General features: G+C 41.2%; 1 protein-coding gene across 50 annotated transcripts in view; it reads right to left on the minus strand.

The window, feature by feature from the left end:
• Positions 1–15,745, minus strand: part of MAP4K4 (mitogen-activated protein kinase kinase kinase kinase 4) — a 189,537-nt gene that overhangs the window by 37,593 nt on the left and 136,199 nt on the right. For all 50 annotated transcript variants that reach the window (XM_055328835.1, XM_055328797.1, XM_055328846.1 and 47 more), the window contains exon 12: positions 15,455–15,665. In XM_055328835.1, the coding sequence (XP_055184810.1) occupies positions 15,455–15,665 (211 nt within the window). The remainder of the gene's footprint in view (positions 1–15,454; positions 15,666–15,745) is intronic.

Genomic DNA, 15,745 nt, shown 5'->3' on the forward strand with positions numbered 1-15,745 from the left:
GGCTAGTGGCTACTATGTTAGACTACACAGCTCTAAAGAATACACAGCCATGACATTTCTTAAGACACACACAGGAAGCTGATATTATTACCGCAAAGTTCAATAAGAAATAAGAAAGTTTGGCAACAAACAAACAAACAAACAAAAAAAGTTTGGGATGAAGCTGCTGGAGATATTAGATACAAATATTTATAATGGGTATAAAAGCAGGTATTTATTATAGTTTCAGTATTCCTTCTGGGTTTCCCCTGACCCTGCCCACCACTGTAACAAGCATTCACTCTTGAAGGAAAACATTTAAAATAATTTCCTGAGAAATGTACAGAAATGTCTTACATGTGGAACCCCTGGATAGAGAGGATTACTTGGTACCTGGTCTCTCTCAGCTGAGTACTACATCACCACTATTCTCAATACAGTCCTGAGTCAGCTTTTTGGCTCACCTTCCTCTCTTATTACATACATTTCATTTTTATTTCTTTTCCCTGCACTGCCTGCTCTTAGAATTCAATGCATAAAAATACAGGAGCTTCCTGTGGGTAGGGGTGGGGCCATAAACAGAACTGAGTTCTTGTCTGTTTAGAAATTACAACTTTACTGGCCAAGGAATCTTTATTAAATTAGAACACGGGATCCCGGGCAGCCCCGGTGGCGCAGTGGTTTAGCGCCGCATGCAGCCCGGGGTGTGATCCTGGAGACCCAGGATCGAGTCCCACATCAGGCTCCTTGCATGGAACCTGCTTCTCCCTCTGCCTGTGTCTCTGTGCCTCTCTTTCTCTGTGTCTCTCATGAATAAATAAATAAAATCTTAAAAAAAAAAAGAACACGGGATCCCTGGGTGGCGCAGCGGTTTGGCGCCTGCCTTTGGCCCAGAGTGCGATCTGGAGACCCAGGATCGAATCCCACGTCGGGCTCCCGGTGCATGGAGCCTGCTTCTCCCTCTGCCTGTGTCTCTGCCTCTCTCTCTCTCTCTCTCTCTGTGACTATCATAAATAAATAAAAAATTTAAAAAAAATTAGAACACCTATACTGCCCCGTACAATGCACTTGTTGCCTGTCATTTGCTAGCTTAATGCCTTTATACGTTTTTTTAATCTTAAAAAAAGAGAAAAAAAGAGGACCCTATTCAAAATCAAATCTAGGGAGGACAACACAGAGTAACCACCTATGTGCCAAAGGACTCAGGAGCTAAGGCTTTCTGCACTGAGGCCTTTCTCTACTGCCATGGTGCTACTTGTTGTTCATGCCACCTGGCCCTGAGCATGGCCTTGCACCCCTGGGAGGGAGGTCTTTCTTTTTTAAAATTAGCTAACAGAAAATAAAACAAACAAAACCATTTCCTCCAGCCCCATGACTTCATGAGCAACCAGAAACTTGAGGTAAGAAATCTGAGAATCTCATCCAAGCAGTGTTACTAGAGCTTTCTTCTTCAAAGAAAATTAAGTAAGATCTTTTATTGTGCATCTTTTGCCTTTTCTATTTAGAAGCAAAAAGAAGTGAGTGGTTTTTACTAGTATATCATTTACAACAAATATACAATAGCTAAGAACACAACCATTTTTTAACACTGATAACAAAAATCATTATATTTTGGCCAACTGGGAAACAGGTTTCTTTGCTTTAAATAGAAATTATTTAATTCCTTCAGTTATTCCTAGCTAGTCATGTTTTCCAAAGGAAAACATCCTCTGACTTTTCTTTTGAATATAAAGACATTCAAAATAAAACAAAAAGCTTTCTGATAAACCTAAAACACAAAGAATCTCATTCAATCGGTTTTAAAAGCTTAAAATGGTATGTTTTCCTTCAAGAGGTGAACATGGGGCAAGATGGCGGAAGAGCAGGGTCCCCAAATCACCTGTCCTCACCAAATTACCTAGATAACCTTCAAATCATCCTGAAAATCTACGAATTCAGCCTGAGATCTAAAGAGAGACCAGCTGGAATGCTACAGTGAGAAGAGTCCGCGCTTCTATCAAGGTAGGAAGACGGGGAAAAAGAAATAAAGAAACAAAAGGCCTCCGAGGGGGAGGGGCCCCGCGAGGAGCCGGGCTGAGGCCGGGGCGAGTGTCCCCAGGACAGGAGAGCCCCGTCCCGGAGAAGCAGGAGCTGCACCAACCTTCCCGGGCGGGCGGAAAGGGGCTCGCAGGGAGTTAGAGCAGGACCCAGGAGAGCGGGGATGCCCTCAGGCTCCCTGGGACACTAACAGACACCTGCGAGCGCAGGAGTGCCGAGCTCCCTAAGGGCTGCAGCGCGACCCGGGACCGGAGCAGCTCGGAGGGGCTCGGGAGCGGCTCCAGGGAGGGAGCTGCAGGGCGGGAGCGCGAATCCAACAGCGCAGGCCCGGAGCACAGGGCGGGACACAGCCCAGGATCCGGCCTCCCCCTGGGACAGGCAGAGGCCCGGAGGGCCCAGGACAGCAAGGACGCTCCTGCCCCGAGCTGAGCAGATCAGCGGCCCCGCCCCGGAGCCTCCAGGCCCTGCAGACGGAGAACAGAGAGCCCCGAGCCCCGTAGTTCCTGCGGAGGCTAAATCCAGGCTTCCAGAGTTGCCATAGCAACTGCTGCTGTTCCTCCTGGGGCCCCACGGGGTAAACAACCCCCGCTGAGCCCTGTAGCAGGCAGGGGCAGAGCAGCTCCCCCAAGTGCTAACACCTGAAAATCAGCACAGCAGGCCCCTCCCCCAGAAGACCAGCTAGACGGACCAGTGATACTCCCCCGTGTTCCAATACAACTTGTTTTTGGCCATTCTGCACTGAGCAAAATGACTAGAAGGAAAACCTCACCTCAAAAGAAAGAATCAGAAACAGCCCTCTCTCCCACAGAGTTACAAAATCTGGATTACACTTCAATGTCAGAAAGCCAATTCAGAAGCACTATTCTACAACTACTGGTGGCTCTAGAAAAAAGCATTAAGGACTCACGAGACTTCATGACTGCAGAATTTAGATCCAATCAGGCAGAAATTAAAAATCAATTGAATGAGATGCAATCCAAACTAGAAGTCCTAACGACGAGGGTTAATGAGGTGGAAGAACGAGTGAGTGACATAGAAGACAAGTTAATGGCAAAGAGGGAAACTGAGGAAAAAAGAGACAATCAATTAAGGGACCATGAAGACAGATTAAGGGAAATAAATGACAGTCTAAGGAAGAAAAACCTACGTTTAATTGGGGTTCCCGAGGGCGCCGAAAGGGCCAGAGGGCCAGAATATGTATTTGAACAAATCCTAGCTGAAAACTTTCCCAATCTGGGAAGGGAAACAGGCATTCACATCCAGGAAATAGAGAGATCCCCCCCTAAAATCAATAAAAACCGTTCTACACCTCGACATTTAATAGTGAAGCTTGCAAATTCCAAAGATAAAGAGAAGATCCTTAAAGCAGCAAGAGACAAGAAGTCCCTGACTTTCATGGGGAGGAATATTAGGGTAACAGCAGACCTCTCCACAGAGACGTGGCAGGCCAGAAAGGGCTGGCAGGATATATTCAGGGTCCTAAATGAGAAGAACATGCAACCAAGAATACTTTATCCAGCAAGGCTCTCATTCAAAATGGAAGGAGAGATAAAGAGCTTCCAAGACAGGCAGGAACTGAAAGAATATGTGACCTCCAAACCAGCTCTGCAAGAAATTTTAAGGGGGACTCTTAAAACTCCCCTTTAAGAAGAAGTTCAGTGGAACAATCCACAAAAACAAGGACTAAATAGATATCATGATGACACTAAACTCATATCTGTCAATAGTAACTCTGAACGTGAATGGGCTTAATGACCCCATCAAAAGGCGCAGGGTTTCAGACTGGATAAAAAAGCAGGACCCATCTATTTGCTGTCTACAAGAGACTCATTTTAGACAGAAGGACACCTACAACCTGAAAATAAAAGGTTGGAGAACCATTTACCATTCAAATGGTTCTCAAAATATACCCTAAAAACTATAGAACACTTCTGAAAGAAATTGAGGAAGACACAAAGAGATGGAAAAATATTCCATGCTCATGGATTGGCAGAATTAATATTGTGAAAATGTCAATGTTACCCAGGGCAATTTACACGTATAATGCAATCCCTATCAAAATACCATGGACTTTCTTCAGAGACTTAGAACAAATTATTTTAAGATTTCTGTGGAATCAGAAAAGACCCCAAACAGCCAGGGGAATTTTAAAAAAAAGAAAACCATATCTGGGGGCATCACAATGCCAGATTTCAGGTTGTACTACAAAGCTGTGGTCATCAAGACAGTGTGGTACTGGCACAAAAACAGACATATAGATCAATGGAACAGAACAGAGAACCCAGAAGTGGACCCTGAACTTTATGCTCAACTAATATACGATAAAGGAGGAAAGACGATCCACTGGAAGAAAGACAGTCTCTTCAATAAATGGTGCTGGGAAAATTGGACATCCACATGCAGAAGAATGAAACTGGACCACTCTCTTGCACCATACACAAAGATAAACTCAAAATAGATGAAAGATCTAAATGTGAGACAAGATTCCATCAAAATCCCAGAGAACTCAGGCAACACCCTTTTTGAACTTGGCCACAGTAACTGGAGAAGGACAAACAGTGTATGTTCTCATTCATTTGGGGAATATGAATAATAGTGAAAGGGAATATAGGGAAGGGAGAAGAAATGTGTGAGAAATATCAGAAAGGGAGACAGAACATAAAGACTTCTAACTCTGGGAAATGAACTAGGGGTGGTGGAGGGGGAGGAGGGCGGGGGGTGGGGGTGAATGGGTGACGGGCACTGAGGGGTACACTTGACGGGATGAGCACTGGGTGTTATTCTGTATGTTGGTAAATTGAACACCAATAAAATTAATTTATTAAAAAAAAAGAGGTGAACATGGAAGTCCTGTAGAACCTTCCATCTTGAGGAGTGAGAGTAGTTTTGTATACTCTACTATTTTTACAGAGATACTCAGCACCGCTTAGTTCTGAAAACAGTGATGGGCAAGGTTGGCAACCATCAAGACACTTTCAGGTTTATAAAAAAGAAATGACTTGCTGGAATACATTGGGTTTAGCAAACACCTGGCAGGCCAGGTAAGAAGGGCCTCACCTCTGGATGAAATAAAGAGCCCACAATCACAAAAAATGTGAACAGAAAGCTATCCAATGAGGTATTATGTACATAATTTTCTTCCAAGTTAGATGAAAATGGGAGAACGAAGAAAAGGGAAACAAAATGAAAGGGAAGCCATGTCTACACCCTTAAAATTCCCCCTCAGCTTCTGAGAATTTAGGTTCCAAGTAAATTAGATTTTTTTTTTTTTTAAGTAAATTAGATTAATATGAACAGGTCAAAAGTGGCAAAGAACCTTAAACTTCTATTTTACAACTTTTAGACAACGAAGAAGCCAAAATGGGTTCAAGGGATCCTTTGAGAAGTTATAATACACCACGGAAACCTAGAAAGACAAGTGAGATGACTCAAGGAATAGGGCTTGTGGTCCTGATTCTGCTTCCTGGGTCCAAGCCACTTCCCCTCCCTGAGCCTGTTTCCTCACTTGTCAGAACAGAGGTGTGTGCAGTAGGAGTGGGAGGGAGGCAGTGTATATCACCAATTGTCATGGTGTGGAGTTTGCAATGGGGTGTTTTGTTTTGTTTTTTAAGTCAACAGTTGGTGAGAAAAAATTTTATAAAGATCTCGTAAGCAATGAACTGTAAGAGAATCATTCCTCTTCAAAAGATCTGGACTTTACCCTTCCTTGCCCACCACACTATCCTGGGGAGAGTGCCCTGGTATACCAAAATTAAAAGAGAGAAAGAGAGAAGTGAAGAACTAAGATGACAGGTCTCTACATCAGCATTCTCTAACAGTGAGCAAGATAATCAATGGAAGTCTAGGAAAAGAAAACAGTGAACTTTTATTTACTTGTATTTGTAGCTCACCCTTTTTAAGATAGCTCTTTTTGCATGTTTTATAATATACATACTTAGTGCAAGGGTACAGAAGTGGATCTATATCAGATTTACACCTTGGTTTCTTTTACTGACAAGATGGATGCATGATTAAAAACCCTTCCAGGCCATTGCATTGTTCTAAGCAATACCTCAGGACCACAGAGACACAGACCCACAACAGTCTTAGAGATGTGCTTACTGCCATTTCTTTATATACAATGCAGACTATTAAATATTCTTTGATTTTTAGATGATGTTGAAGGTCCCCATTTAAACCTGTGGGATCACAGTAGCAGAAAGAAAAGCCATGTGCTGCAGCACTTGCTTTTTCTTATCATTATTAAAAAAATGTTTTTTCTTTAATTTGAAAGCAAAGCTGTCCCTATCTCTGCTGATGCTCTGGCTATTATCAGTAAGGGCTCCTCCAGAGAGCCAGGAAGGGAAATTACTTCAATAACAGTCCTAGATGGAAAGAAAGGACAGGCCGCCTGCCACTCAACCACCACACAGCTGGCAGCCAGGTGCAGTCTAGCACCCAATTCATATCTGCCTCCAGATTCAAATTTCCTCTATGTCTTCAGAGAAGAAAAAGGGAAGGTGCAGAAGAGCAGCAGAGGAGTGAACCAGGATGAGAGCTGGCTTTCCACGTTAGCCCTCTCATCTGGATGCCTTCCCAATCCACTGAGCACAAGTGTGATCTTAGGCCGCCTACTCCCCAGACCCACTTCTCATCTCTCCTCTCCTGAGCTGTTGTCACTTAAAGCTTCAGAAAATGGCAGGACCTCAGGTCACATGGGGTCTAAGTGGAAGCACTCATTCTCCTCTGAGGCAGCAAAGTGGTAAGATAAGATGTGTACAATCCGTTTTCTTGGTTGTTTCCATTGAGGCAGGGCTCCCAGTTCAGGAGGAAATCCTGACTACTTTCATCTAATTAAATGCTACTAAGAGGCAAATGTTAAGTCATCTTATAAGTAGCTTTTTTTCCACTTTATTTACATTTTGAAACTTTAAAAAAGGTTTACTTATTTGAGAGAGACAGAGAGAGAGTGAGAAGGAACATGGGGGAGTGCAGAAGGAGAGGGAGAGAGAGAATCTCAAGCAGACTCCACATTCACTCAGGGCTCCATCTTACAATCCTGAGCCAAAATCAAGAGTCAAACGTTTAACTGACTGAGCAACCTAAGCGTGCCTTGCATTTTAATTTTTTAATGAAAGTACTAAGCACTTTAAAAAGTCAAAAAGAATATGAGGCTTATATCAAAAATAAGATGTCCCATTTCTCCTCACCCCCAATTCTTATTTCCAAGGTATAACCACTTTCGATGCTTTTAGCTTTACCCATAGTATTTACACAAGCTGATTTTTTCCCCTAAAGATCTTATTTATTTATTTATTCATGAGAGACATACAGAAGGGGAGAAACAGGCAGAGGGAGAAGTGGGCTCCATGCAGTAAGCCCAATATGGGACTCGATCCCCAGACTCAGGATCACGCCCTGAGCCAAAGGCAGATGCTCAACCGCTGAGCTACCCAGGCATCCCTAGAAGCTGGTTTCTAAATAACATGTTTGTAAGAGTTATTTAAACTTTTTTTCCACTTTAGATACCATCTATTGATTTCTCCCAAAAAATATCCATGATACAAGCACCATCTTATGCTCCCAATCAAGTCCTGTGACAAGTTCTGGTTAAATGAAAACCATACTCAAGGCAAATCTGAGTTTTCTGAGGAGTGATTGCTTTATTTTTGCTGTTGTTTTCGTGTGTTTCACTGGCTTTCTGTGGGTCTATCACAGATCATATGTGAAGTCTCTTATACTACCACACACCTCCTTCCAGTGTGGTCAAAGGCAATCAGGTATTCTTTCTTTATTCTTAGAGATTGACTCTCATAGCCCTGCCCCCCCCCCCCCATGCCAGCCAACACCACCTGCTCTTCAGATATTCCGCACTTGCCCACCAACTTACTAGGAGCCCTTCTGAGCTCTCTCCTATACAGGATTCCGTTTCCTAGAGCCCTTGTTACCTTTCCTCTTCATTTGCTGAAACACATTCTCCAACAGCTTTTTGAGGAGGCTTGCGGACAAGGCAAAAGGTTTTAGCAATTTTGCAGGCCAGGCCCCAGAATCTTTACCCTCACAATGTACATACAATTTTGACTGAGGGAAGGAATTTTTCCCTCTGATTTCCATAAGTATGCCTATGTCATTTTCTAGTTTCTAAAAGTGCTCTTGGAGAATCTCCCAACCATTCAGACTCCTGATAGTACAAGACTCATGCACACCTCTAACCTGCTTCCCCCTGACTATGGCTTTCAGAAATCATCTCTTCATCCTAGACATTTTTAAATATCAAGACAATGTATAGAACTCTGTCATCTACACTTCCTTCAAGGTCTTTTTTTCTATTTATATTGGAATCCCTTGTGTCAAAAACTTTTCTCAGTGCCCACAATTTTGGCTGTCCACTCACAGGTAAGACAGTAAAAAGTGAACTAGAAAGGCTGTGGAGAAGCACTTGGTAACTATTAAGCTTTAGAGTAAGGTGATGTAAGGCAGCCTAGTCATTTTATAGGGGTCTTATGTCCCTTGGGGATCCTCCCAATCCCCTCTCTGTGTTGGGCACCAAGTGGCACCTGTGATAAATGTGGCTGCCAGCACTATGGGAGCGGAAGTGCGTGTGCTTGCAGGACCTCTCCTTCCATGTCCTCGTTGCACTGGGATACTCCATGTTCTGAGGCTTTGCTGTTCACTGTTTCTAGATGTCCATATCTGCTCCTGCCAAGGACACCCAGCATAACAGCCTGGCTTTGGCTGCCTGGGGTGGGTGAGTCTGACTGTCCACATATACATGCTTCCAGCCCCACCTGTTGCTTCTCATTTCTTCCAGAATTTGCAGTACTAGCTCTCTTACGGTCTTCCCTCTTCCATGCACTAATTTCCACAATTTGGTTTCCTTTCTTGTTCTCATTGTCCTTGTTGTTTATATTTTTGTTTGTTCAGTCACTTTACCAGGATTTCTCAATGAATGGAAGATAGGCATCATGTTTTTGTTCATTTTCCAAAGTCAATATAATGGTTATTATGTAATTATTTAACACAGTTAAAAATTATTATTAGTTTAATTCAAAATGTACACCATAAAATAACAGTAAGCAAACTTCTTACAAACAAGAACAGGCTATAACTGATGCTCTCAACTGTCAAATGAAAACCTCTGAGAGGCTCTTTCTTCTGTTTCCTATGAAAGTATTATATTCTTGGTTACTAGATGAACACACACACACACACAAAAAAACCACCACAAACTTCTTGAGAGCAGGAATCATGTTTTGCTCATCTTTTTCACTTTGTGGTAAATATCACAATACTTTAAGTTAAATCTAACCTTCACACTGAACACATGGCATCCGAGACAAAAATTACTGTGATTTTTGTCTTCAACATTTAGCATTTAAAGTAATAAAAGACTAAAGAATCTGTTCATATCTCTAGGTCCTAACAAGATTCAATCAAATCCTAAAGTCATCTTTTTGAGATCCCTTGGAAACCACATAATGGCTTAAACAATAATTATTACATTTGGATAGTGCCTCATACTTTATACAACACACCCTTTTACACTTGAGGATATTCTATAAGGTCCTTCAAAGTTCTTTCAGGTGTCTCTGAAACTCAAATTAGAGATCTCAAGCCTAAAGGTCCATTTAAGAATGGGCATACATTTCAAGAACAAGTCCTTTCTTTCCAGAGATGCACCTAGGACTACAGATGACTGATTCATCCACTTGAGAAATATTAAAACACCATAATGAGCACACAAAAATAAAGTAGACACAGCCCCTCCCCTTCAAGTCTCGTAGGTAACACAGCCACATGCTTTTTAAAAATCCACAAGACAATGTGTAAAGTGCTAAGTTTCCTAGGACTAGCCCATTAAGCAAGTTCTGGTTTGGTTTCCAAACCAACTGGTTGACAAGACTGATGGCTAAAGTGAAAAACAAGGTAGTTACTGATTCCTCTTCCACATTATACTTTATTTTTTTTTCCACATTATACTTTAACATTTGAAACTGTAAACTGGACCAAGAGCAACATTTTAAATTGTCAACCATAAAAACCATTACACTCAGAAGAGGCTCTCAATTTAAGGGAGGAGGGATAATTAAAAATTTAAAAAGCCCTTAGTAAACATATCTTAATAGACGATTAATGTGAAAAGCTGGCCTCTTACAATAGAAACTCAAAAGAAAGTAGCCAAAAATAAAACACATATGCCATCAACTAAGTAACATCAACTCATACTGGATTAACCTTATGCCTGTGATTTCAAATAACAAAACCTAGGAGACTCTAACAAACATGCCCTCTCAGGCTTTCCCCACTAAGAATGATTAACATGATATAATCCTGTGAAGCATTTGCAAACTGATGCCATCATTATTTTCTTAAATCACTCTTTGAAAACAAAATCAAACAAACTGAAAAACTGCATGATGCTGTAAAGTGACTTCCAAATCTTTAAAATTGTAAAGAGATTTCTTTATTTCTTAAATTTTCCCAAGCATGCCTAAGTAAATATGTACTTATCCAGCAATGCTTTAATTAGGTTCCCTTTCTAGTTTGGTATTTAAAAGTAATGCTTTCATCTCACAATTCTAAAAACTTTTCTAGGTCATACTAATAACAGTGAGGTCCATGTAAACACACTCTACTAGACTTACTGGCTTTAGTAGAAACTAACTGACTTTAATAAACCAGTCTGTTCTTCAGGTTCAGCTAACTCCAAGCACTTCTGAGGTACTGCACAGACATATCAACAAACACTGAGGTTTTTTCGTACAAGTTCTGATGAGGCCTTAGTAGAGAAAGTATTTGCTTCTTTCCAAAGACAACCCTTCCTCATCTTTAGGCAACAAGTTAACATTTGAATTAAGCGAACTTTGACAAAATTTAAGTGTAAATATAACCAAACTCTAGACTAGGATGCCAAAAGAACACCTGAGAACTTATAAGGAGTTCAGAAAGACAAGACAACTAGCTACCCGCTGTCAATAAATGGAGCCGCTGACTTCACAGAAAGCCAGGCCTGGGTTGGAGGGGTACTTGCACGCCCTAATGTATGTACCACAGCTGGAACTGTCAAAAAAAAAAAAAAGATGCTAATATATACTCTTGATGTGAGACGATCATGTCTGCCAAAGGCCTTTGTGTAGGCAAAGAGGGGTGAGGGAGTGGCTCCTGTTTCTTTGCAATACATAAAGACTGTTTGGAGGAAGGAGTCCACCACATCTTCCTTCCAAGATCTCACAGCTAACAAATCTATGGGGCAGTTTATTAATTTTTTTTTCTTAGAAACTTTTATGTTTTCTGACTACTATAATTTAGATTCACTACTGATCTCGCTTCACACAGAGAAGTTATTTTTCTCTTGCTTTCCTTTGTTTTTAATTTTTTCCACTTCCACTCACCTCCCTAAAATTTTAATTGCTTTAGAATTTGTAGAAATGATAGAAATGAATATAAGCAAGCATGGGTTCTCTTGATGAAAGAAAAAGCAAATAAAATGCTGGGGCTGATGCTAACTTTTACCCTGGACGTGGGGCAACCAAAATCACAAAGTAACAAATCCCAACTCTAGGGCTAAAACAGATGACCATGTACCATGGTCATCTCCCCAAAGGGGAAAAGACTGGGAAGAGACAGAGAAATGGGGTATTTTAACTTTTTTTTTTTTTTTTATAAAGGAAAGGATAAATTCTAACCCTGAAATAAAAGTTTGGTTTTGACTCCTATATATACTAAAGAAATCATTTATACATGGGTTTAAAAAAACCCAACCAGAATGTGCTATCATTATGACGGCATGAAAGGCCTTGCTCAAAACAACCCTTCCCTAAGAAATTTTCTTTTCTTGAAGTTTACTAAAGTAGCACACCAGACCACAGATAAACATATCTTGCTTTTAGTAATAATTTGGTAAACTTCCATGAGATCAAAATGAAGATGCATAAACCAGACAGGAAATTTAGTGAAATATGTAACAGGTTCAAAAACATAACCAAAGTATACCAACTAACATAGTAATCTTAACTTAGACTATTGATCAGGTTTGTTCTTAATATTTGTATTGAAACTGAACAAAGAATGAGAAAACATGCTAATCAAATATGTGGATGCCATGGGAGTAGGGAGAAATAGTTAACAGATATCAAATCAAGACTCAATGGAAAAAGAGCATAAACCATTAGGATAAAATGACAATACAATTAAGTATTCTTCATTTGTGCCTGCCTCTCAAAAAGGTAAAGAACGGAATGGGAGAAAAAGCTGACCTATGAACAACTTTTATGGGGAAAAAAATTAGCTAGAGGCAACATTCTATTTGAGGCAGAGGTAGGACAATGCATCTAAATATGAAAGGTAATATTGTCATATTAACATTTTTGATGCAGGGGGTCATTACCACATGGGGTTCTGAATCTGGATGCAATACTTCGAGTAAGTGGAGAATACCCTAAATGGGTCCTAATGAGAAAACTGGGGAGCAGACGCAACCACTTGAGGAGCTATGAGGTCCAGGAAAGGACTGGACTGAAGCTGCCAGTGTGAACTTGGCTGCCTGAGCTCAGCATTCTCCCCCTTTCAGCCTGGGACCATCCAAAAGCAACAAGGAAAATGGAAAACAGAAATAGAAACTTAATTTCCAGCAAAACTGAGAGACAGCCTTGAAATTACCTGTGTTGACTTTTAAGACCTCCAGTTCAAACAGGAACCAAGGAGGGGGAAGTGGAGGAAGACAAAGGAGAGGGATCCTAGCAGCGGCACATCTCAAGGAGCAAAGAAGAGGGGAGTATAAAACACACATAATGATTTCTTAAATATACACCTCCATAGGTTAAGGACCTGTAAGGGGCAAAACCACTCACCTGCAAAGAGGGTTGAGAATCAGGATGGTGGTGTGCCAAGGATCCTTAGTCCCAATGAGACTGATTTTGTGGCAGTTGCCAAGAAAGAAGAATCTGTACACAGTTTCCCTACAACCTCGACTTTTGGGCCATTTCTTTTTGCCAGTCACCAACAAATATTATTATCTTTTTTTTTTTTTTAAGTAGTCTCTAAGCCGATGGTGGGGTTTGAATTCATGACTCTTTATATCAAGACTTGAGCTGAGATCAAGAATTGGACATTTAACCAACCAAGCCACTTAGGCACCCTTGTCCTTTCAGTTTTAATTGTCATCTATCTTATGACTGAGACTGACTATCTCTATCTACTTTGTTAATAACAAAGGGAATCTCTATTCCCCAAAGAGTTCTGATTGAAACTTTAATGCCAATAAAGGGCTAAAAACCATTTATGGTTCAAATATCCCCAAATATTCCCAGAATTACCTTCTGGGACCTAGAGTGTAGACAATGCTTACTTACCCCGGGGTAGTAAAAAGGAGTGAGATCACCAAGAATCCAAATCAGTGGATTCTATTCATGCAAATGTTTTGTTTCTTTTTTTTTAAGATTTTATTTATTTATTCACGAGAGACACAGAGAGAGAGCAGGCACACAGTCAGAGGGAGAAGTAGACTCCATGCAGGGAGCCTGACGTGGGGCTCGATCCTGGGTCTCCAGGATCAGGCCCTGGGCTGAAGGTGGCACTAAACCACTGAGCCACTTGGGCTGCCCTGTTCCTGGTTTCACACCCAGCTCCATCTTTCCTGGTTAAGAGGTGCCAAGAGGTGACTGTGAATTTGAACTTTTACTGAGAAGCTGAAATTAAAGAGCTAATTGAAGCACGTAAAGTACAAAGTTCTCAGCATACATCCCTAATCCTCTAGTCTTTAACTAATAAAGCAAAAATGGCTGTCAAGCTTTAGTCTCTCTCTCTGGCCAGTGCTGGCCTTCACTTTGCAATCCTCCTCTTCACGAGGCTGGATAGTGGGCACTTGTCTCATTACCACTCGGCCTGAAAGTAACTTCCCTGGCATGTGTTACAAATGAGCTCAAGCTAAAGTTCTAAACCAACAAACTAACCTGTATCGTATCCTTAGTGAAAGTACAGCCCAAGATTCAAATGAACAGTGGAGAATATTGCATAAAGTATTATAAGTAGCCAGAGCCTCAATACTCAAGCATTCTCACATATGAAGTCCAAATGGTCAACATGCAACTTCAAAAACCCTGGACCACTCCGGATTCCTGTTATGTTCAAAGAGCACCAAGAAGAGTCTTAAAAATACTACAGAAGAGTTTGCAGTTAAACTGCAAAAAGAGTTCTATAACCATCAATGTCCTTCCTACAGAGGCGGGTTAAGTCCTATGTTTTCTTCCACAAGCTTGTGCTGAATTTCCAGTCTCCTTAGTTTGGACAGGCACTGGTTTTCTAAACTAGGAACAGAGTATAGTTTTCAGAATTCAGACTATAAGCACATAAAACAAAGATTCCTCCAACCCCAAAATACTATTAAATAATGGGTAAGATACCATGTGTTGTTATTTACATTAAAGTCCACTCTTTAGTATCAATACAAGGCTTTCTTGTTGTTTGGGTTCTTTTTCTGCCATAAGAAATAGGAGTCAACAAGGTGTATGAACTAAGGAGAAATGGAAACTACTATGAATGAGAAATTTGGAGCTGTGAAGTATGTACTAAAAAGAAAATAAAATCAAAAGTTTTTTTTGGGTCCCAAGTGAAAATAGAAATAACATTTCTATGATTTACAAATGAAAGAGCTGTGGGTAACCACAATACCAATGTTAACAGTATTAATGAATTAAATGAGCAGGTAGTACAAAAGGTATTTCCCCACTACAGGGTAGAACTAATCCCACTTCATTAACAACTAGGTTACAGAACAGCAGGGTATATTACACCCAATGTAATTTTGTTCTCATCCCTTATATCTTTTTTTTTTAAATATTTTATTTTTAAATCATCTCTATAGCCAACATGGGGCTGGAACTTACAACCTGAGATTAAGAGTTGCAAGCTCTACCGACTGAGCCAGTCAGGTGCCCCTTTCATCCCTTACTCTTAAATGTACCTACAGGGGAGGTATTTATTTTAAAAAAACCTCCCAAAGTTAAGGCATTTATAGAAAAAAAAATGTTTTTCTTGTAAAGAAGTCTGAAGTTTCAGAAAAATATGTACACGTGCACTTGGACCTAGAGGCCAAGAGAAGAAAAGAAATCAGGTCAAGCCTGAGCTCGCCAACTTAAACCACAAACAGAAACAGCCTTTGCAGAACTGGTATGATGCTGTCTCTGGGCTCCTGCTGTTCTGCATCTAAGCACGATATGATGATGAGTAACTGTGGGGCAGGGCCTGAAGCTTTTACAAGCAAGGAAAACATTTCAAAAACCACAAGGAAGGTGAGGCCTCCCAGTCCCAAAGCATAAGCTTTCCTTCTGAAGTGACCTGCGTAGTGAGGCCAGGGAAAGGTATCATGTCAGGAGGGCACAGAAAACATTCCTTCAAGTGTCTGGCTACAAATGTGAATAAAGGAGAAAACCAACTGGACAGTTCCCTTTTCCCAGTTTACCTCTTCTAGTCGCCGCCTCTGTTCTTTCTGCTGCTCGATGCGTTTCTGCCTCTCTGCCAGCAGCTGCCTTTTATACTCTTCCTGCTCCCGGAGCTGCTGCTCCTGCAGTAGCTGCTGCCTCCGAAGAGCCTCAGAACGTTCCTTGTTCTCCTGCTGCAGTCTCAAGAAATCCCGACGAAGTGTCGACTCACCAGGCACATTGACGATGGAGCTGGAGGAGGAGGTAGGACTTTCAGGGCTGTGCACAGATCACTCTGCCCCCCAGATGAGACCAGAGCCTCAGTGTGCTGC

The sequence above is a fragment of the Nyctereutes procyonoides genome, unplaced genomic scaffold (genome assembly GCF_905146905.1).
Source record: "Nyctereutes procyonoides isolate TBG_1078 unplaced genomic scaffold, NYPRO_anot_genome, whole genome shotgun sequence".
In the NCBI taxonomy this organism is placed as follows: domain Eukaryota; kingdom Metazoa; phylum Chordata; class Mammalia; order Carnivora; family Canidae; genus Nyctereutes; species Nyctereutes procyonoides.